At 42.7% G+C, this 21,193-nt stretch overlaps 1 protein-coding gene across 16 annotated transcripts in view; it reads left to right on the top strand.

Moving 5' to 3' along the window:
* CADPS2 (calcium dependent secretion activator 2) overlaps positions 1-21,193 on the top strand; it is a 371,011-nt gene that overhangs the window by 118,266 nt on the left and 231,552 nt on the right. For all 16 annotated transcript variants that reach the window (XM_029073511.1, XM_029073500.1, XM_029073498.1 and 13 more), the window contains exons 4-5: positions 16,788-16,868; positions 17,490-17,726. In XM_029073511.1, coding sequence (XP_028929344.1) covers positions 16,788-16,868; positions 17,490-17,726 — 318 coding nt within the window. The remainder of the gene's footprint in view (positions 1-16,787; positions 16,869-17,489; positions 17,727-21,193) is intronic.

The following is a 21,193-nucleotide window of genomic DNA, read 5'->3' as shown; positions in this document are numbered from 1 at the left end:
TGCAGAGCACTGTAATAATAATAATAATAATAATAATAATAATGTTGGCATTTGTTAAGCACGTACTATGTGCCGAGCACTGTTCTAAGCACTGTACTTAACATGTAATTTATTTTGGTGCATCGTCTTCCCTATTAGACTGTAAACTCTTTGAGGGCAGAGATTGGGTCTACTAACTCTATTGTATTTTCCCAGGTGCTTAGCATGGCGTTCTACACACAGTTAAAGTTCAATTAATACTATTGAATGATTGAACTAAGCATTTCTATAGGAGATTAAGGAGCAGTATTGTCTAGTGGAAAGAGCACTGGCCTTGGAATCGAAGGATCTGGGTCCTAATGCCAACTGACAGTTGCCAGTGACCTAGGGCAAGCCATTTAACTTCTCTGTGCCTCAGTTTTCTCATCCGTATAATGGGAATTCAATGCCTGTTGACCACCCTATTTAGCTTGTGACCCTCATGTGGGACAGTGACCATTTCTGACCTGATTAACTTGTATCCACCCCAGGTCTTAGAATAGTGCTAGACACATAGTAAGCATTTAACAAGTATAATAATACTTAATAAAAATCATATGATAACACAACCACGCCATCCAGAAGCTTATAGCTTAACTGGGGAGTTGATAGTTGAGCTCTTCAGATTTGATATTCATGCCAGTGGTGCAGAACAGTGGTAAAAAGACATATCGAAAGATATTTGCAAATTATATTCATTTAGAAGGTACCACAAACCTGGTTTGAACTGAAAGTAAGGAGATTAATAATACAGCCAATTAAAAGTGGGAGGAAATTAACCTTGGGCCAGTTCAATACAAAACTTGAATTTAAGATATTTAGTGGATGGGAAAAATTAAGTTATAATGTGCAATGTGCAGTGGGAGCAAAAAGTAAATTGTTTTTATGTGTCTCCTGAAAGAAGCATCACCCAGAGCAGGGTACTGATCATTTGTGTCTCAATTACAACTCCACCTAGTCTACTTTCCTCTTTTAGTGCCAGAAAAATATGGTTTCATTAGAGGGAACTTATGAAAAAGAATATGAAAATGAAGGTAAAATTTGGAAAAAAAGATTGTAGATCCCTGGGAGTGAGATCCATAAGAGATTTAAGCCTCCAAAACTTTGGAAACAAGGAAAATTTACATAACTAGGGATAAGGGACCAAAGCTGATGTGTTAGAGAAACTGGGGCTGGAAAACTTGAGACAAAGAATGATTTCCTGATGGAAATGAGGTGGAAAAAGGCTTGGGTTCAGTAAAACACAGAAGAGTTCTCCATCAGAAGTGAGAATCTGAAGGAATTGTGAGGTCTCTTCAGTTTCTGATGTATACTAGACTCTCTGATTCAGGGCACTTGTGCTCCTGTGCTTGGGATGTGCTGCTAAAAATCCTTCCAGTTGTTTGTTCAGTCAATCAAAGTGATTGGAGCACTGTAAGTGCTTGGAAAGTACAGAACAATAGAGTTGGCAGATAGGATTCCTTTCATTCATTCATTCATTCATTCATTCATTCATTCATTCATTCAATCGTATTTACTGAGCACTTACTCTGGGCAAAACACTGTACTAAGCGCTTGGGAGAATAAATACAACAGACCCAATCCCTGCCCATAACGTGCTCACAGTCCACAAGGAGCTTACAGATAGGGGAAATGACAGAGTATAAGGAAATGCTGAGGGATTGGGGTGACTATCAAGTGCCTGGCACATAGTAAGCACTTAACAAATACCATAATTATTATTGTTATTATTAAGGGGTACAGTTCCATATGCACAGGCTACACAAAAGGGAGAGCAACAGGGCTTAGTTGGGAAACGCCTAAGAGGGGATGTGATTTTAAGAGGGCTTTGAAAGTGGGGAGAGAGATGGTGTTTCATATATGAAGGGGGAGGGAATGCTAAGCTGGGGGAAGGATGTGGACAAGGAGTCATTGGTGAGAGAAGTGAATCAGGGCAAAGAAAGTAGGTGGTGTTAGAGGAGTGAAGTGTGTGAGCTGGATGCTCGTGGGAAGTAAGCAAGGTCAGGTTGGAGGGGGAGGGGGAGAGCTGATTGAGTGCCCTAAAGCCAATGGTCAATCCAACGCAAAGCCCTTTTACAGCCTGTTATAACTCCATTTCTCCTATAACACAAGAGATGTGTCCTAGAACAACCTTATATTAAACGGTGCTTTAATACTTCTCACTTCTAGTGCAAACCGTGAGTTTCCTTGGATGGAATGGAACTATGCATCCAGGTTTCTTTTTTGGAAGAGTGTTCCCCAATTCCCTACAAGTGTTCTGAGACCCAGAATGATGACATACGTCATGGGGAGAGCTTAGTGTCCTTGAATTTTCCATTCTCATGATTTATCTTTTTGGAGCAAGTTCTTCCAACTCTCTTTCTCCCTTTCTCTTTGAATGTGCTCTTTCATCCCTAAGTAGCCAGCGAGTTTGGGTTGCATTTCTTTTTTGCTGCTGAGATTATAGCCAAGAGCCACCTCAGAAGCTTAGGGAAGAACTAAGATGAAATGTAGAGTTCCTTCTAGGGGTGCAATCCACTTTTTGCTAAGAGCCAGACAGAATTCCCCAAATGGGAGCCATGAACAGTGGCACATGAGATGCTCTAACATTTTCCAAAATGCCAGTCTTAAGGCAGTGGCAACACTCAGTGTTCCCTAGGATGTAGACATCCCTCATCTCAGTTTCTCTCGCACCTGCTCTGGAGAACAGGGCCAGGGTGTTTCATGATCCTATAAGCCTGTAAAATTTCCTCCCAGGGCCAATGGCTCTCAGCTGTGGTCAGATAAATAACCTGCTCTAACACCTTTCCTTTTACTCAATTCTTCTTTACTGCCTTTTAATTTAAGGTCTTAAGGAGTCGGTGGGAAAATGGCAAGGGTCTGCCCCATTCTTAGCCTGTTATTACCACCGTTATTATTTTATTGTTCCTCCTCCTCTTCCTTCTTCCACACTTAATTACTCCAGTAATTAGGCTGAGCCTGCAACCACCTCCCTAATTCCATTCCCAGACTTCTACTAAAGTTTTTGAAGTTCTCTGTCATCATTTTCTGTTTCAAGGTTGAAAATCTGGGCCTAGAGAAAACATTAAGCAGTGAGTCCAAAAGTGACTCCCAAAATAACTGAAAGAGGATCCACAGGGATTGAAGAAAACATAACTGTGTGATCCCCTTAAAGATTTTTATGTTGGTTTGCTCCTGAGTTGCCATGTTTCGTGATAGAACAGCTTTAGGTTCCTGATCTCCACCAGGTGACTGTGGAAAAGCCTCTGAAGGCCCACCTTGTGTACTTGGTTTTATTCCTCCAGTGGTAGTGCTGTGGGCAAGGGGCTAGCTCAGGTGCCCGTCACCCCCGCCAATTGTTCCGGACCTTTAACTCTCTCCTTAGGCCCCCTGTTCCTCCCCCTCCCCCATCTCTCACCCCCAGTGATCTGGCCACCTATTTCATCACAGAAATCAACACAATCAGGTCTGAGCTCCCCAAAGTCACCCCTCCGCCTCTCCCCTCCCCCCCACCAACCCTCTCCCCTACTTTTCCATCCTTCCCTGCAGTATCCTCAGAGGAGATCTCCTCCCTCCTCGCAAGTGCCACCCCCTCCACCTGCGCCTCGGACCCCATTCCCTCTCACCTTATTAAAACCATCACCCCTGCTCTCCTCCCTTCCTTAACGTCTATTTTTAACCACTCAATCTCCAAGGGCTCCTTCCCCTCTGCCTTCAAACATGCCCACGTCTCCCCCATCCTAAAAAAACCCGCTCTTGACCCCACTTCCCCCTCCAGTTATCGCCCTATCTCCCTACTACCCTTCCTTTCCAAAATCCTAGAACGAGTCATATACAGTCGCTGCTTAGAATTCCTTAACTCCCATTCTCTCCTGGACCCCCTCCAATCTGGCTTCCGTCCCCTCCACTCTACCGAGACTGCTCTCTCTAAGGTCACCCATGACCTCCTTCTTGCCAAATCCAATGGCTCCTACTCCATTCTGATCCTCCTTGACCTCTCTGCTGCCTTTGACACTGTCGACCATCCCCTCCTCCTCCATACCTTATCTCACCTTGGCTTCACGGACTCTGTCCTCTCCTGGTTCTCCTCTTACCTCTCTGGCCGGTCATTCTCGGTCTCCTTCGCTGGAGCCTCCTCCCCCTCCCATCCTTTAACTGTTGGAGTTCCTCAAGGGTCAGTTCTTGGCCCTCTTCTGTTCTCCATTTACACTCACTCCCTCGGTGAACTCATTCGCTCTCACGGCTTTGACTACCATCTCTACGCAGATGACACACAGATCTACGTCTCCGCCCCTGTCCTCTCCCCCTCCCTTCACGCTCGCATCTCCTCCTGCCTCCAGGATGTCTCCACCTGGATGTCGGCCCGCCACCTAAAACTCAACATGAGCGAGACTGAGCTCCTCATCTTCCCTCCTAAACCCGGTCCTCTCCCAGACTTCCCTAACACCGTGGATGGCACGACCATCCTTCCCGTCTCTCAGGCCCGCAATCTCGGTGTCATCCTTGACTCGTCTCTCTCGTTCACCCCACACATCCTATCCGTTACCGAGACCTGCCGGTTTCACCTCTACAATATCGCCAAGATCCGCCCTTTCCTCTCCACCCAAACGGCTACCTTACTGCTACGGGCTCTCGTTATATCCCGGCTAGACTACCGTGTCAGCCTTCTCTCTGATCTCCCTTCCTCCTCTCTCGCCCCGCTCCAGTCTACTCTTCACTCCGCTGCCCGGCTCATCTTCTTGCAGAAACCATCTGGGCATGTCACTCCCCTTCTTAAACACCTCCAGTGGTTGTCTATCAACCTCCGCTCCAAACAAAAACTCCTCACTCTAGGCTTCGAGGCTCTACGTCACCTTGCCCCTTCCTACCTCTCCTCCCTTCTCTCTTTCTACCACCCACCCCGCACGCTCCGCTCCTCTGCCGCCCACCTCCTCACCATCCCTCGGTCTCGCCCATCCCGCCGTCGACCCCTGGGCCACGTCCTCCCGCGGTCCTGGAACGCCCTCCCTCCTCACCTCCGCCAAACTGATTCTCTTCCCCTCTTCAAAACCCTACTTAAAACTCACCTCCTCCAAGAGGCCTTCCCAGACTGAGCTCCTCTTCTCCCTCTACTCCCTCTACCACCCCCCTTCACCTCTCCGCAGCTTAACCCTCTTTTCCCCCCATCCCTCTGCTCCTCCCCCTCTCCCTTCCCTTCCCCTCAGCACTGTACTCGTCTGCTCGACTGTATATATTTTCATTACCCTATTTATTTTGTTAATGAAATGTACATCGCCTCGATTCTATTTAGTTGCCATTGTTTTTACGAGATGTTCTTCCCCTTGATTCTATTTATTGCCATTGTTCTTGTCTGTCTGTCTCCCCCGATGAGACCGTAAGCCCGTCAAACGGCAGGGAGTGTCTCTATCTGTTGCCGACTTGTTCATTCCAAGCGCTTAGTACAGTGCTCTGCACATAGTAAGCGCTCAATAAATACTATTGAATGAATGAATGAAAGGTGCTGTGTCCTCCTTGAGACTAGTAGTTGTCATAGCAACACCAGCTGTTTTCGATGCCCTTGTCTGAACCCACCCATCTCCTTTATGGAATTGTGCCAACAGATCCCTGTTAAGGCAGTTGATATTTCCAAGTGCTGCCACCCACCCCCTTCAGGAAACAGCCTGAACTGACTCTCTACCCACCCCTCCCATCCAGCTTCCCATCCCTCCCATCCATCACTTCCAAGTTTGCCTTCAGATGGGCAAGTTTGCCTCCAGACGGGCAGAGACTGAGGGAACACCCATCCTCCTTACTTCCTTGATTTGCAGGGTCCCCCTTGACTCCTGCTGACTCCGGCCAGGGACTGAGGGGTGGGAAATCTCGGTTAGTGATGGATAATGCACACTAGAGCACAAGGCACCTGAAACTACCTAATAAATGCCATTTGCTGGTGAAACCTTTTTCATTCAAAAATTTTCAAACCCACTCCAGTTTTAGTGCCACGAGATTTATGCATTGCCAAGTCTGAGTACAGAAAGCTGATTTTTACTCTTGAAAGCTCTAAGGGCCCGAATCAGATTCCCAGTTTGTTAAAATAATGACCAAATTAAGCACCTACTCTGTTCCAAGCACTGTGCTAAAGGCTGGGGTAAGATCAAATTGATCAGATCAAGATGGGGCTCACAGTCTGAGAGATAAGGAGAATGGGTATCTCCTCCTGATTGTGCCAAAGAGGAAACCAAGACAGAAAGGTTAAGTGACTCACCCAGGGTCATAGAGCAAGGAGCTCATTGGAATTGGAGCTCAGGGCTCCTAACTGCTAGTCTCATGCTCTTTCCACTAGACCATGCTGCTTTTTAAGGGTAATATTAATGTCTGTCTCCCTGTCTGACTGTAAGCTCCTTGTGGGCAGGGAATATGTCTATTGTTATATTGTACTCTCCCATGTGGTTAGTACTGCTCTGCACACAACAAGACCTAAATAAATGTGAAAGAATCAATGAATGAAAGGGTTCTGTTTATGTTTCTAGTTTTAATCACCAGCTTGAACTGGCTGGGGAGCAATCCATCAACCAAAGACATGTATTAATTACCGACTGGATGCATAGCACTGTACAAAGTGATTGGGAGAGTACTGCAAAAGCAAACCACATGCCCTGTCCTCAAGAGTTTACAGTCAAATGGATAGTACTTCCTCAAATAACCAAGTTTTGGAGAACAGGAGCCATCTAGATTTATCATGGCAACATCAATCAGGCAGTCATTGGTGTTTGTGGAGTGCTTTCTGCGTGCAGAGCTCTGTACTAAACACTTGGGAGAGTACAGTAGAGTCGGGAGATGCAATCCCTGTCTTCAAGGAGCTTACAGTCTAATGGATTCCTTAGTGGGATGATAATAATAATAATGTGTGGTATTTAAGTGCTTACTATGTGCCAGGCACTATACTAAGCACTGGGGTGGATACAAGCAAATCAGGTTGGACACAGCCTCTGCCCCACATGGAGCTCGCAGTTTCAATCCCCATTTTATAGATGAGGTAACTGAGGCACAGAGTAGTGAAGTGGCTTGTCCAAGATTACACAGCAGATAACTGGTGGATCCAGGATTAGAACCCATGACCTTCTGACTCCCAGGCCCTTGCTCTATCCACTACTCCATGCTGCTTCTTATTGACATCAAGCAGGCATTTTGGTTCTACCTGTCTCCATTCCATTTTTTCCTTTGTCAGGCCGGTTGTCTTCCCTACCCCAGGTGTTATGTGACATATTTGGGAATGGGTGCGCAATGTACTCTGATGTCAGGATGACCCAGAAAGCACCTGAAATGATGGTCTGCTCTGTAGTATGCTTCCTTTTTTGGAGAGCTACTGGGAATTCGAGCAGGGTCTTTGAAACTCTCCCCAATTTCCTGGTTTTCTCCCAGATCTGTTTTGTGCACTTTTTTCCTGACACAAATTCCTTAAACCTGAGTGTATTTTTCTTTCATTCCTGGGAGGGTAGGTTTAATTGATTTTTGTAGCATGAGTGCCAACCGATCATTGATGCTTTAGATTATATAACACTCCATAATTTTACTTTCAAGCCGGAAAAAAAGGCATGATCAGAATGCTGTATTTCTGAGCGATAATTGAGTTGCAAGCTGAAGTGTATAAACTGGTAGAATACTTAAGCAGCTGCTCTGCGATAAACTGAAAAGCAGTCGGGTAGTTTAAACCAGAGTCTCAGACAGTGCAGTAGAACAGGATGCTGTGGGGGGACCACTGCAGCAGGCAGACCAGCCTGGTGGACAGCAATCGGGAGAAGAATTGCCCTCCTCTAATAAAGGGTTTGTGTAGATTGGGCTACCCAGAGGCAGGGTCACGAACAGAGATAAGCCCTGCATGGGACAAACTCAGTCATTCAGCAGGGATCTATCTTTGTCTGCAACAGTGTGGCAGCGCATATAGGTCTCACATCAATTCTTCAGTCATACTCCCATGTATGAATAGGATCCCATGTTGCTAACATCATCTATGGGAATTAAGGTAGGTGTGTGTTTGTATAGACACATGCATCCTGGTTTGGAGCTTAGGTTTCTGGCCCATTGGCTAGTTTTCTCTTTTGCTATCAACTTTTTCTTTGGCTCTTAAGCATTTGAATTTATTATCTAATATCATCTATACAGTTCAGACAGTGCAATTTTAGTTCACAATTTCACAGTGCTCATTAATCTTTTGTTCTGTTGAAAGTTGACCAGAAAAAAAAAAGCACATCCTGTTTCAGATAGTCTAAGACAGTCTGCACTGAAGAAGTAAAGGAATTCTCCAGGAGTTAGAGGACTGAGGTTTGTGACCATTAAAATTGTTGTGTGACCTTGGCCCAGTCACTTAACTTCTCTGTGCCTCAGTTTCCTTGCCTGTAAAATGGGGATTAAATCCTATTCCCTCCTACTTAGACTGTGAACCCCATGTGGAACAGGGACTGTGTACAATTTGATTATCTTGTATCTATCCCAATGCTTAATAATAATAATAATAATAATTATAATGTTGGTATTTGTTAAGCGCTTACTATGTGCCGAGCACTGTTCTAAGCGCTGGGGTAGATATAGGGGAATCAGGTTGTCCCATGTGGGGCTCACAGTCTTAATCCCCATTTTACAGATGAGGGAACTGAGGCACAGAGAAGTTAAGTGACTTGCCCACAGTCACACAGCTGACAAGTGGCAGAGCTGGGATTCGAACTCATGAGCCCTGACTCCAAAGCCCGTGCCCTTTCCACTGAGCCACGCTGCTTCTCTAAAGTGTTGGGCATACAGTAAGCATTTAACAAATACCATAAAAAAGGAGGTCAGCTCCAAATTTAACTTGTCCCGAGAATTGTGAGGCAATATCCATGTCATAGTTTTATGAAACCCAACCAGACCTAGCTAGCCCTTTAAGGGGATTCCCTGTTCAAGTAAAGTTGACTGAGACATAAAAGGAAATCTGGGGTGGAGGATAACAAAGGAGGAATGTTCCCTGTCAAATCCATAATAATGATAATTGTGAATTGTTAGGTGTTCACTATGTACCAAGCATTGGGGTGGATGCAATATCTTAGATCAGACACAGTCCAGGTCCTAATGGGCCTCCCACCTGAGGAGAAGGGAGAATACACCAGTTTTGAATCCCCATTTTACCTCTGAAGAAATTGAGGCAGAGAAAAGTTGTGACTTGCCCCACTTTTCCTCATCTCCCACTCCTTTCTGCATCACCCTGATTCGCTCCCTTTGCCCTTCCCTCCTCTCCCCACCCCACAGCACTTACATATATATCTGTAACTTTCTTTATATTGATGCCTGTATAAGTGTAGTGATGTCTGCCCTCACCCCCTGGAGACTGTGAGCTCATTGTGGGCGGGGATTGTGTCTCTCTCTTGCTGTATTGCACTTTCCCAAATGCTTAGTATGGTGCTCTACACACAGTAAGTGTCAATAAATACTATTGAATGAATGAATGATCCACAGCCTGCAATGAGATTGGAACTCAGATCTCTGTACTCCCAGTCCCTAAAAGGATGAAGATTCCACATTTGTGACTGGATATTGTTTGTTCGTGTTGAAGCTTAGAAAAAGATTTTTAAGGTTAAACTCCAGGCTAAATAAGTGTGGCAGCTTCAAATCAACTCACTTTTTATAACTGTCTCTGAGGAACAGCCCGATTGACATACGGGAAACAACAAAAGTCACGTAGACCATTCTGCAGAAAGCTCTGTAGACTGAAGCTTTTTAACATCATCTTCCTTGACATCTTTTCTCTCAAGCACCTCCATAAAACTTCAGCTTGAATCCCGTCCATTTCAAAGTGTTTCCGTGTTGTCTAATAAACATACTGAATGGTCGTTATTGAAAATTTGTGGGGAGCTGGGGAGGAAGGAAAAGAGTAGAGAGCGTTTCCATTTAATGGAAAATGAAAGGAGCCCTCTTTCAAGGCGACCACTTACAATCCTGTTGTAAAACGTGGAAAGTGAGGAAACTGAAATTGATAAATTCTGAATCAGGCTGGGAAAGCACGGGCAGCATGGGTTTAGAAGAACAAATCATATGCAACCCCTTGTTATGGAATTATCCAACTCGTTGAGGATATAGTTTGCTCTCTCTTGATGATTGGTAAAGCACTTGTTGCAATGTTTTATGAAATTGTATTTGCAAAATTAATGCATATTTGGCTAGGGTATGGGCACTGTCACTTGGATTGAAAGCTGCCTGAAAAGCTGCCAGGAAACGATAATGATAAATAGCAGTGTGTTTTGTGGTGTACATGCGCCTTGGGGATCTGTGTTAGGTCTGGTCTATTCATTCTCTTCATTTATGATCTAGAAGAGGAAGGAAGCAGCATATTAATGAAACTCAATGGAATACTCACCCAAAAGTGCTATGGAAAAAAACAGTTCAAGTGGTTCATTTGTGCAAAAGCCTATTCAAAGGTTAGGACTATGCAGAGGAAATAACAGGAGGGGATTTCATTGGAAGGGATATGAGTGCAGTAGTTCTGAGGCTTAGAGGAAGTTAAAATGGATTTGTGCTGGGGAGGGAAAAGGGATCAAATTTGATAGGGACTTAGTACAGTATTCTGCTACACAGTAAATGCTCAATAAATATCATCAATGGTGATGAGTATTAAGGGTTTTGGGCAGAAGTAGCAGTAAGAGAACAATAAGGTATTAATCTGTCACCTGTTCTTTGACAAATACCTAAAAAATGCATCTGGCCTTAACTCAGGCTGCAGAGATGGAGAAATGTTTGTGTGAGGTCCATGGGAATTCAGCTCAGGACAGTCCTAGGAGAGAAGCAGCATGGCCTAGTGGAAAGAACATGAAACTAGAGAGTCAGAGGACCTGGGTTCTAATCCCACCTTGGCCACCTGCCTGCTGTGTGACCTTGGGCAAATCACTTAATCTATCTGAGCCTATATATCCTCATCTATAAAATGGGGATTCAACACCTGTTTGCCCTCCTACTTAGTCTATAAGCCCTATATGGGTCAGGAACTCTGATCTAATTAACTTAATCTCATACATCCCTTTTGAAGGGGATAGTGAGGAAAGCTTTGTTGCAAAGAAAGTAAACCTTCTACTCTCCAAAAAAATAAGAAAAAAGCAATGTATTTATCTGACTGTCCTTAGAGATGCTAGTCTTATTGCTTTTCCTAGCCCCTTTTGGGGAAAAAAAATACCATAGCTTGGAACCCTGAGAGGGTGAAGGAGCACTCTTTTGATTCATTCATTCAATCAATTATATTTATTAAGTGCTTACTGTGTACAAAGGACTGTACTAAGTGCCTGGGGAGAGTATAATTTAACAAAAGACACATTCCTGCTCATAAGGAACTCACAGTCTAGAAGGGGAGACATATTAATATAAATAAATACATATATAATAATGTTGGTATTTGTTAAGCGCTTACTATGTGCCGAGCACTGTTCTAAGCCCCAGGGCAGATACCGAGTCATCGGGTCATCCCACGTGAGGCTCAAAGTTAATCCCCATTTTACAGATGAGGGAACTGAGGCCCAGAGAAGTAAAGTGACTTGCCCACAGTCACACAGCTGACAAGTGGCAGAGCTGGGATTCTAACCCATGACCTCTGACTCTCAAGCCCGGGCTCTTTCCACTGAGCCACGCCGCTTCTCTAAATAAATTACAGATATATGCAGATATATACAACTCTTGTGTCGGGGAGGCAGGAGCCAGACTATTGTAGCACTATTAAGCATTAGCTTTAACATCAATCCAACTGCTGGAACGAAGCATCAAATGCCAGTGCTTCACTTCACAGTACAATCTTTCTGGAAGATGTCGGTTTTCCTGATCGGGTTCAGTTTCATGTCTCTATTTTACCAAGACCTTTATAATGGTTTAAAATTGATGACAGCCTTTTCAAAGGTTAATTCCAGACACCAGACAGATCTGTTGCATGCATTTCCCTGCACTTTCTGGGTCCGATTGATTACACTGGTCAATGGAATTTGAGTGCTCACTGTATGCAGAATACTCTTCTGAGTTGTTGGGAGAATAGAGTACCATAGAGTTGGTTGATACCATCCCTACCCTCGGAAGTTTGCAATCTTAGTGGGTGATCTCTGCTCCAGGAGATGTTTTAAACCACTGGGGAGTCTGGGATTAGAGGAAGAGCTTTCCTTACTGCTGTATTCATCCTGGGTTTGCTGTCGGTAACTGGAAATTCACTTTAGTTTGCAATCACCGCTAAAGTCCCTATCTATCTCTAGACTGTTGCAAATTGAGCTCCTACCTGGCAGGCGAGTAGCATTTTATTGGCTTAGTCTTTGTTGGGGGCTCAGTGTGTATGTGGTCTTCCTTGCTGGTATTGATGGGAAGGGTAAGGTTTGAATTTTGGATGTTTAAGTGCTCAGTAAAGCTGATACATCAATAGTAATAATGATAATAGTAATAGTAACCAAAAACATAATATAACGATGACATCACTTGAGAAGCAGCATGGCTTAGTGGAAAGAATGCAGGCCTAGAAGTCATGACCTGAGCTCTGCCATTTGTTTGCTGTGTGACCTTGGGCAAGTCACTTCACTTCTCTGTGCCACATTTCCTCAACTGTAAAAGGGAGATTCACTATCTGTTCTCCCTCCTACTTGGCCTGTGAGCTCATGTGGGACAGGGACTCTGTCCAACCTAGAGTAGTTATCATGTAACTACTCCAGCACTTAGAACAGTGCTTGATCCATAGTAAACACTTTTTATGGTATTTGTTACACGGTAATTATTTGTTGGTTAAGTTCACCAGGCAAGCAAAATTACCATATTTTAAAATGTATGTATATTAAACCTAATATATATTGTTTGAAGGGTGGTACAATTTTTTATGGCATTTATTAAGTGCTTACTATGTGCCAGGCACTGTACTAAGCACCGGTGTAGATAAGGTGATCAGGTTGGACACAGTCCAAGTCCCACTTAAGACTCACAATCTTAATCTCCATTTTGCAGATGAGGTAGCTGAGCCAAAGAGAAGTAAAGCAGTTTGTACAAGGTGGCACAGCAGACAAGTAGCAGAGTGGGTTTAGAACCCAGGTCATTTTGACTCCCAGGCCCATTCAAAAACACTAGGCCACACTTCTTCTGTTGGTTTCAGTCTAGGAATCCATTTGTTATGTTGTTTACTGCTCACAGTGCTTACTGTGTGCCCAACACTGTGCTTAACACTGGGGATGATGCAAAGAAACCAGATTGGCAACAGTCCCTTCCCCACATGGGGCTCATAGTCTAAGAGGAAAGGAGAGCAGGTATCATCTCCATTTGCAGTTGAGCAAATTGAGGTACAGAGAGGGTAAATGACCTTTTTGAGATCGCACAGAAGGCCACTGACAGAGCTAGAATGAGAATCTGGGTGTCTCCATGCTCTTTCCACTAGGAAATAATTGTTTTATTCCATTAATCAATTTAAAAGGATGGTAAGCTCCTACTCCCTCCTGTTTACCCTAACCCTGTCCCAAGGGGGAACGGAGACTGTGTCCAATCTGTTTAACTCCTATCTACCCCAGCACTTAGAATAGTGCTTGACACATGGTAAGCACTTAAATTCCATAATGATAAAAAATTAGCAAGATGTTTCCTTAATCTCCCTTGCACAGGCACCGGCAGGAAAATGAAATCATATCCTTCCTTCCAAAACAGAAGCAACACATGGACTTTGAGTCAGTTGCCCATTGTAAGCAGGGAACATGTCTGTTGAATTGTGTTATCTCCCAAGTGCTTAAGTCCAGCATTTTACACACAGTAAGTGCTCGATAAATATGATTGATGGATTGGTAAATTTGTGAGACTCATCTTGCTGATTGGCTACTTTGCCTGGATCCTCAACTTCCCTATCCTCTTCTCAAGATCCCCCAGTAGACCGTTTGCACATTGAAGTACGTGAACTTTCCTGTCCCTAGGGCAGTCAACCATGAGAAGAGAAGGCCAAGGGCTGATGTAAGAGTTGGCATCTTTTGTTCCTTTCCTACAATCAGTTGTATTTGAGTACTGCTTTGTGCAGAGCACTCCACTAAATGCTTTGGAGAGTACAACCCCATGTGAAGCAGGGACTGTGTTCCACTCAATTTGCTTGTATCCACCCCAGCGCTTAGAACGGTGCCTGGCACATAGGAAGCACTGAAATGTCACTATTATTATTATTATTATCATCATCATCAAAGTTAATGGACACGATCCGTGCCCTCAAAGGGTGTAATCTAGTGGAGTTTTCCATTTCCAGTGCTGGTGGGTACTTGTCCAGAGATGGCTCAAGGGACATATTTTCCTCACTCCTTGGGGGTGAAGGAGATTAAGGGACCCAATTCCTGCCTTCAAGGAGTGTTCAATCTGGTGAAGTTTGCAATCTCCAGGGCTGGTGGGTGCCTGTCCAGAGATTGGCTCCTAGGGGACAGCATCAGAGGCACTCATTCAATGGGTGCCGTGCTTTCATTCAGTCATTCGTATTTATTGAGCACTTATTGTGTGCCAAGCACTGTACTAAGCGTTTGAGAGACTACAATATAAGAAGGAATAGACACCTTCCCTGCACACAACATGCTCATCCCTTATCTCCAGTAAGACTTGAGAATTTCTAGTCTGGGATGTAAAGACACCAAATGGTGACTTTCTGGGCTGCTAGTCATTTGAAGCTTGTCCCCTCCTAATTCCCACCCCTGCACTAAAATTCCACCCCTTTGTCATGCCTGCACTCACAATGAAAAGTTGATACCTGTGGAGATTGTCCCAGTGATAACGTAAACAGCACAGCAGCCTTCTTCCTAAACCCAAAAGATAGCCCCAAACCTTTTCACTTAAAGTTGTTAGCTACCAGCTGTTAATCTGGTTATCAATATTTAATACATTGTAAATTGTTTGTTTTTTCCAATAGAGCCTCAGGAAAACTACAGCTTCATTAAATGAAAATATCTTTTCATTCTCAAGTAGAAAAATAAATGTTGATCAGGCTTCAAGCAGAAAAGCTTTGGTTGTTCAAAGTTGTTAATAATCCTGACCATCATTAAGTCAGAGCTGCAAAGCGTTCTTATAGTTGGAAGTTTATGTGATTATAGTCTTCACTGCTCCTTGTGGAGTATGTAATTTGGATTCCTGAGTTCCAGTGGGCACATTCTGTTGCCCAAGACTTTCCCTGGCAGTGACAATTTTTGGGCATTTATTTAAGTCATGTTAGCCTTACTCACTTGAAGATGAAGGAGAAATATTTGGGCACGATTTCACATCATGAGTGATCTCAAAAACTACCAATGAATAAACTGTAATTTGGGAATTTTTTTATTTATTTTATTAACTTTGTTTCAACCTGGATTCAATAAACATAGTTCCCCTCTCTTCTGTAATCTTTTGGGGAGTGAGAATCAATCGTTATTGATTGCTTTCTGTGTGCTGAGCACTGTAGTAAGCACTGGGGAGAGGAACAGTTCAGTTAGTAAAGAAGATCCCTGACCACAAGGAGCTTACATAGTCGGGTGGACAGGGAGGTGTACGATGGCGAGAAACCATACCAGATCATCATCTTCCTTTTAGATTTTTCTTTCAGTTGTAACATTCACAAGCTATTAATCATTGCAAATTGTCCCAGGACAGTAGAACAAATCATCCAAAGGCCAGGCAATTACTGGTTAATTATCAGCAAATAAATCCTCTTCTTTTTATGGTACTTGTTAAGTGCTTACTATGTACCAAGCACTGGGTTAAATACAAGCTAATTAGTTTGGACCAGGTCCCTGTCCCACATGGGGCTCACAGTCTAAAACCAGAAAACATATGGTGCAGTTCACCCAACTTGTAGTTGCATGTTCCACTAATCCACTAATTCATTCATTGACTGAGTGAGTCAATAATCTGACAATTGCCCAAACCCATGATCTTCCCCTCTTAACCGTAGTCAGTCAAGCATGTTTATTGAGCACCACCTGTGTGAAAATCAGTGGCCTAAGCACTTGGGAGAGTATATATATAACAATAGACACATTCCCTGCCCACAACAAGATTACAGTCTAGTCCTAATACTAGTCGTAGACTTATTGTTAACTGGAGGAAAGGTTTGGGGGATTTTCCCCAGGGGTGAGTCTTCAGCCCAGTGTTGCGCGACTCTCCCATCAGTGTCTGAAATCGTGGCATTGAATGCACTTCCTTTAGTTCACAGAGAACACCCAGCATGTAGACCCCAATAATGGCTGAGAGCAATTTTGCCCAAGCTGAGTAGGGGTGGCCTCTCAGATACACCCTTACCAAAGACAAGTTCAGCACTCTGCACACAGAATGTTCTCAATAAATGCCACTGATTGAGTGAGAGACTCCTTCCGGACCCACCAGTGTTTTGGGTTTTTTTTACGGTACTTGTTAAGCTCTTACTATGTTCCAGGCCCTCTTCTAAGAGCTGGGGTCGATACAAAATAATCTGGTTGGACACAATCCCTGTCCCACCTAGGCTCACAGTCTTAAACTCCATTTTACAGTTGAGGGAACTGAGGCATAGAGAAATTAAATGATTTGCCTAGGTCATGGAGCAGACAAGTGGCGGAGCTGGGTTTAGAACCCAGGTGCTTCTGACTCGCCGGCCAATGTAGTGTCCACTAGGCCAGGCTGCTTCAGTTCTAATGGAGTAGTTGAGAATATGTGGATCTTTGGCTAGTGGGTTTTGGATCCTTTCCTTTTCAGTTGATCAAGCCTTAGTTAAGTCCCCAGGACATTGTTGCCCTCCTTACCTGATGTGTGTGATTTCCACAACGTATATTTTGTATCTGAGCTCTAATTTCTTACAATGTTTGTATTTTGTTTCCAAGCTGGATAATGCCGATGAACAAGCAGCCCAGATCAGACGGGAACTTGATGGACGCCTACAATTGGCAGAACAGATGGCAAAGGTAAATTGTTGGGGTATTTCCATGCTGTCTTCTTACTTTAGAAATGCTTTATTTAAAAATATAAGCTTTGGTGGTCTGTTCTCTCCCTGTCCCTCCTCCTTTCCACCCCCACCCTTTTCATCCTTCAGTGAGAGCTTGCAGCTGTACAAGCAAAATATATGTAAATATAAAGGTTTCTTACTGTTTCCACTTATTTTTTTTAAACAGTAGTGGCCTGTCCCTCCAACTGAGATGCAAAATGTTCAGATAGCAGAATTTAATTTAACGAATGGTCCCTTAGTCAATTGGAAGAATGAATTCTCCTCCAAAAGATGTGATCTGTCATCTTTACCGATAGATCTGGGCTCGTGCAGTATCCTGGATGCTGATATATTCATTGAGGATGAGGAACTGGCTCTTGGCTCTGTTTGGTGCCAGGATCTCTCTAGATTATGGTAAAGAATATTGCACAAACCAAGAGTGTTACAAGGCTTCTAGGTAATTATAGACTTGATAGATTTAGCCAGTCGGCCTAGAAATTCCCAAGACATAAACCACAAAATTCAAAAATCAGGTGAGTTGGCAAGGCAAACATGTATGTAAGGTGGAAGTAACACTTTGAACTTTCTTTATGTTTTCCAGGAGAGAAAGGCCCCAAAGTTTGTATCAAAAGAAATGGAGAGCATGTATATAGAAGAGCTGCGGTCTTCAGTGAATCTGCTAATGGCCAATTTGGAAAGTCTTCCAGTATCTAAAGGTGGACCAGAATTTAAATTGCAGAAATTAAAGAGATCACAGAATTCTGCATTCTTAGACATAGGGGATGAAAATGAGATTCAGCTGTCAAAATCTGATGTGGTGCTGTCATTTACTTTAGAGGTAGGTGGATATAACCCACGATTGCCTTTGACAGCACAAATGAAGTTCAAACATAATCTGATGGCGTACTGGTGGCTACTTTTAGAATTTCAAGTTGCATATTGCATGTTGAAGATTTTAAATGTTATTCTAACACTTTTTTTAAGGTTTTGTGTGCAAATTCCAGTAAAATCTCTTTTGAGTCAGTTAATGAAAGGACTAAATAACAAAATGGAAAGGTTTCCCCTAAGCTTAACACCCAGTAGACAAGCAGAGTTGCCAAGAGGAAAAAGCACAGGCCTGACCGGCAGAAGGACATGGGTTCTAATTCCAGCTCCACATTTGTTTTCTGTGTGACCTTGGGCAAGTCACTTAACTTCTCTGTGTCTCTGATACCTCATCTGTAAAATGAGAGTTAAGACTGTGAGCCCTATGTGGGATTTGACTCTGTCCAACCTGACTAATTTATATATACCCCAGTGCTTAGTACAGTGCCTGGCACATAGTAAGTGCTTAACAAATACCATTTAAAAAATTGTAATTATTTGCTAGGCACTTGCTATGAGCCAAGTAATCTGCTAAGCATTGGGGTAGTTACAGTATAAACTGATTGGACCAAATCCCTTTACCATGTTGCCCACAGTTTAAGCGGGAGGGAGAACTTATCTCCACTTTTTTTAACAAATGAAGAAACTGAGTATGCTTGTTGTGGGTAAGGAATGTGTTTCTTATATTGTTGTGTTATACTCACCCAAGAACTTAGTACAGTGCCCTGCTCACAGTAAGCGCTCAATAAATATAATAGATTTGTTAGAGAAGTTAAGTGACTTGCTCAAGGTCACACAGCAAGCAAGCTATGGAGCCAAGATTAGTACTCAGGTCCCTTGGTTCCTAAACCCATACTCTTTCCACTAGGCCATGCTGCTTCTCTAATGGGAAAAGGTCAGGTTATCAAGCAAATTTGAGGGGAGCCTATATGCTCAGTAGGTAGCTAACACATGTGACAAGAAGGACGAGATGGGAAATTAATAGCAAGAAAGATGTAGAGGTCATTAGCAGAAGCGACCAATGGAATTTGTTTTTTTCCTCTGTGGTTGAGAAAAAAAAAAAGACTCTGGTAATTTATTTCATACATGAAAAGAATCCTAACTGCATGTTCCGTTTATTTGTAATGACCTGATATGATCATTTTTTTTTAAAAAAAAAGTTCAGCTGTTTCAGAAACAGATTTTCATATTATATGTACATAAATTTTCAATTAAAAAACAAACACACTTGGAATTCAGGGCTTTCAGTCAATCTATTTCAAAGACAATCAAACCCTAGCCCAAGGAAGAATGGACTGACTCCACTCATCACTACAATATGTTCTTTGCCTACACCCAACATCAAAGATAAGAAGTTGCCTCTGTTTTCATTCATGAATTCAGGATCTAGGATACCATATTCATCTCTGTGGATTTGCACAAGAAATTTAATTTTTGAGGCTGGCAATTCAGGAGGGTGAAAACATTTCCTGAACAGATGGTGGCATTGTTTACAGGGAACAGAGTGATTGTTTCACAAGTTGAATGTTTTAGAAGCTCCTGTTTACCACAACTTGTAATGGAGAGGACAGGAATAGTGCAAGCAGATGCTTTCTTCTATCCCTCCTGCCCTTTGACTATTAAACAGACTGTAGAGAGAAGTTCAGCACAAACAAATAATACACTTCAAGTGGCTCATCAGCCAATGTGGACATGGTGATTTCATGTCTTCTAGAATGACTGCCCAAATGCCCTCTGCTGCCATTCCTAATAGCTGGAGGAAATAACATTAAGGAAAAATGATATTATTTAATTAAGGTGGAAGCTTAAAAATGGACAAATATAGTCATAGTAGAAAATAGTCAACAGATACCTACATCTGGCCATTGTTTGTGGAGAGATGGTGCCAGGATACATTAAAAGCGAGAGACATCAGCAGGGCTTCAGTTGGTGATTTTGTAAGAGTTTCTGTAAAAGGGGGACTCTAAATTAATCCTGGACCGTGAAAATGATGCTTATATAATAGTTTGATGAATTAATAATTAATGATTTCTAATGAGTTTCCTCCTTATTTCTTAATTCACCCCACTTCGCCTAAATATTGAAGTCAGGTTTAGACATTCCCTAATATCAGGGAATGCCCTGAAAGTTCTTTATTTTAGATCTATAATACTAGGAAAATACAGAAGGAGAATGACAAAAGTGTAGGAGTATGACTGATGATAAACAAAAGTAGTCCGCAGTGATTTAGCATCTCCTGACTTTCCGTTCCCTTCATTCATTCATTCAATTGGATTTATTGAGCGCTTACTGTATGCAGAGCACTGTACTAGGAGCTCAGGAGAGTACAATACAACAATTAACTGACACATCCCCTGCCCACAACAAACTTCCAGTCTACTCTAAAAGTTACTTATATAAAGATTCAGGCTAGAGAGAGGAGGAGGTCTCGTCAACTCTATATGCTTCTGGCTTTCTGGAGGGCACCCCGGAAGACCTGCGGAACTCCTGAGAGAGGCGCTTCTTTTAAAAATGGCATTTTTCACTATGAATTCTGGGATTAGAAAAGTGAAAAACCTGAGAGCATTACTTTATTTCACACAGCATATGTAATGGGATGATTTTCCGGGGAGATTTTGTAAACCACAAAGTTTGATTAGATCTATTAAAAAGTCACGGTGCAGTCCAAATTAGATGAACCACCAGAAAGAATGGACAAAAATACATGAAATTCCATTTGGTATTTATTGAAACTATATGAATGGATTTAAGGTCAGGCTCAGAACTGCTTCCACAGATTCGGTTATGAACTTAAAAATTCTAACAAGTCATGAACAATTTAGCTTTTTAGCACTTGGTAAGAACCAAATATTGCAGAGTTCACTCAGTGAATAGTCACTGACCATATCGGTCACCTACTGAATACAAGCACTGTTCTAAATTCTTGAGAAAATAGAGCAGAAGCAGAGACAGTGTTACCTGCCCAAAAAGATTGTGTAATATATTAAGGGAGGAGGCACAACAAAACTATTTACAAGCACTGAGAATAAAAAGAACAAGGATATATAATACATGGTACTACAATACATCAGGATGAGTGATCCGAATAAATAGTTGACATAGCTGTTGAATATGCCTGTGGATGTTAATATTATGTGCTAACTAAGGTTGGCTGGAAATGTTTACTGTAAATAAGCACAAAAAAAATCTTACAATATTGCTGTTAGCATGCACTTCCTCCAGGATAGTAAAATAAGGACAATGAGCATTTTTATCCCATTTCCAAACATTTACTGATACCCTCCTTCTGGAGAAGCTATTTGTCAGAATTATAGGGTAATTTCTCAGTGGTGAGATACTGTAATATATCCAGAAATAGGTGTAAGGAAATTCAGGACTAAGTGGCAGTAATCATCCAAAACAGCGAATAAGTAAAGAAAATGCCTTGGATTATGGAATATG

This window comes from Ornithorhynchus anatinus, chromosome 10, assembly GCF_004115215.2.
Source record: "Ornithorhynchus anatinus isolate Pmale09 chromosome 10, mOrnAna1.pri.v4, whole genome shotgun sequence".
In the NCBI taxonomy this organism is placed as follows: Eukaryota; Metazoa; Chordata; class Mammalia; order Monotremata; family Ornithorhynchidae; genus Ornithorhynchus; species Ornithorhynchus anatinus.
This window is presented reverse-complemented; position numbering and strand designations above follow the sequence as displayed.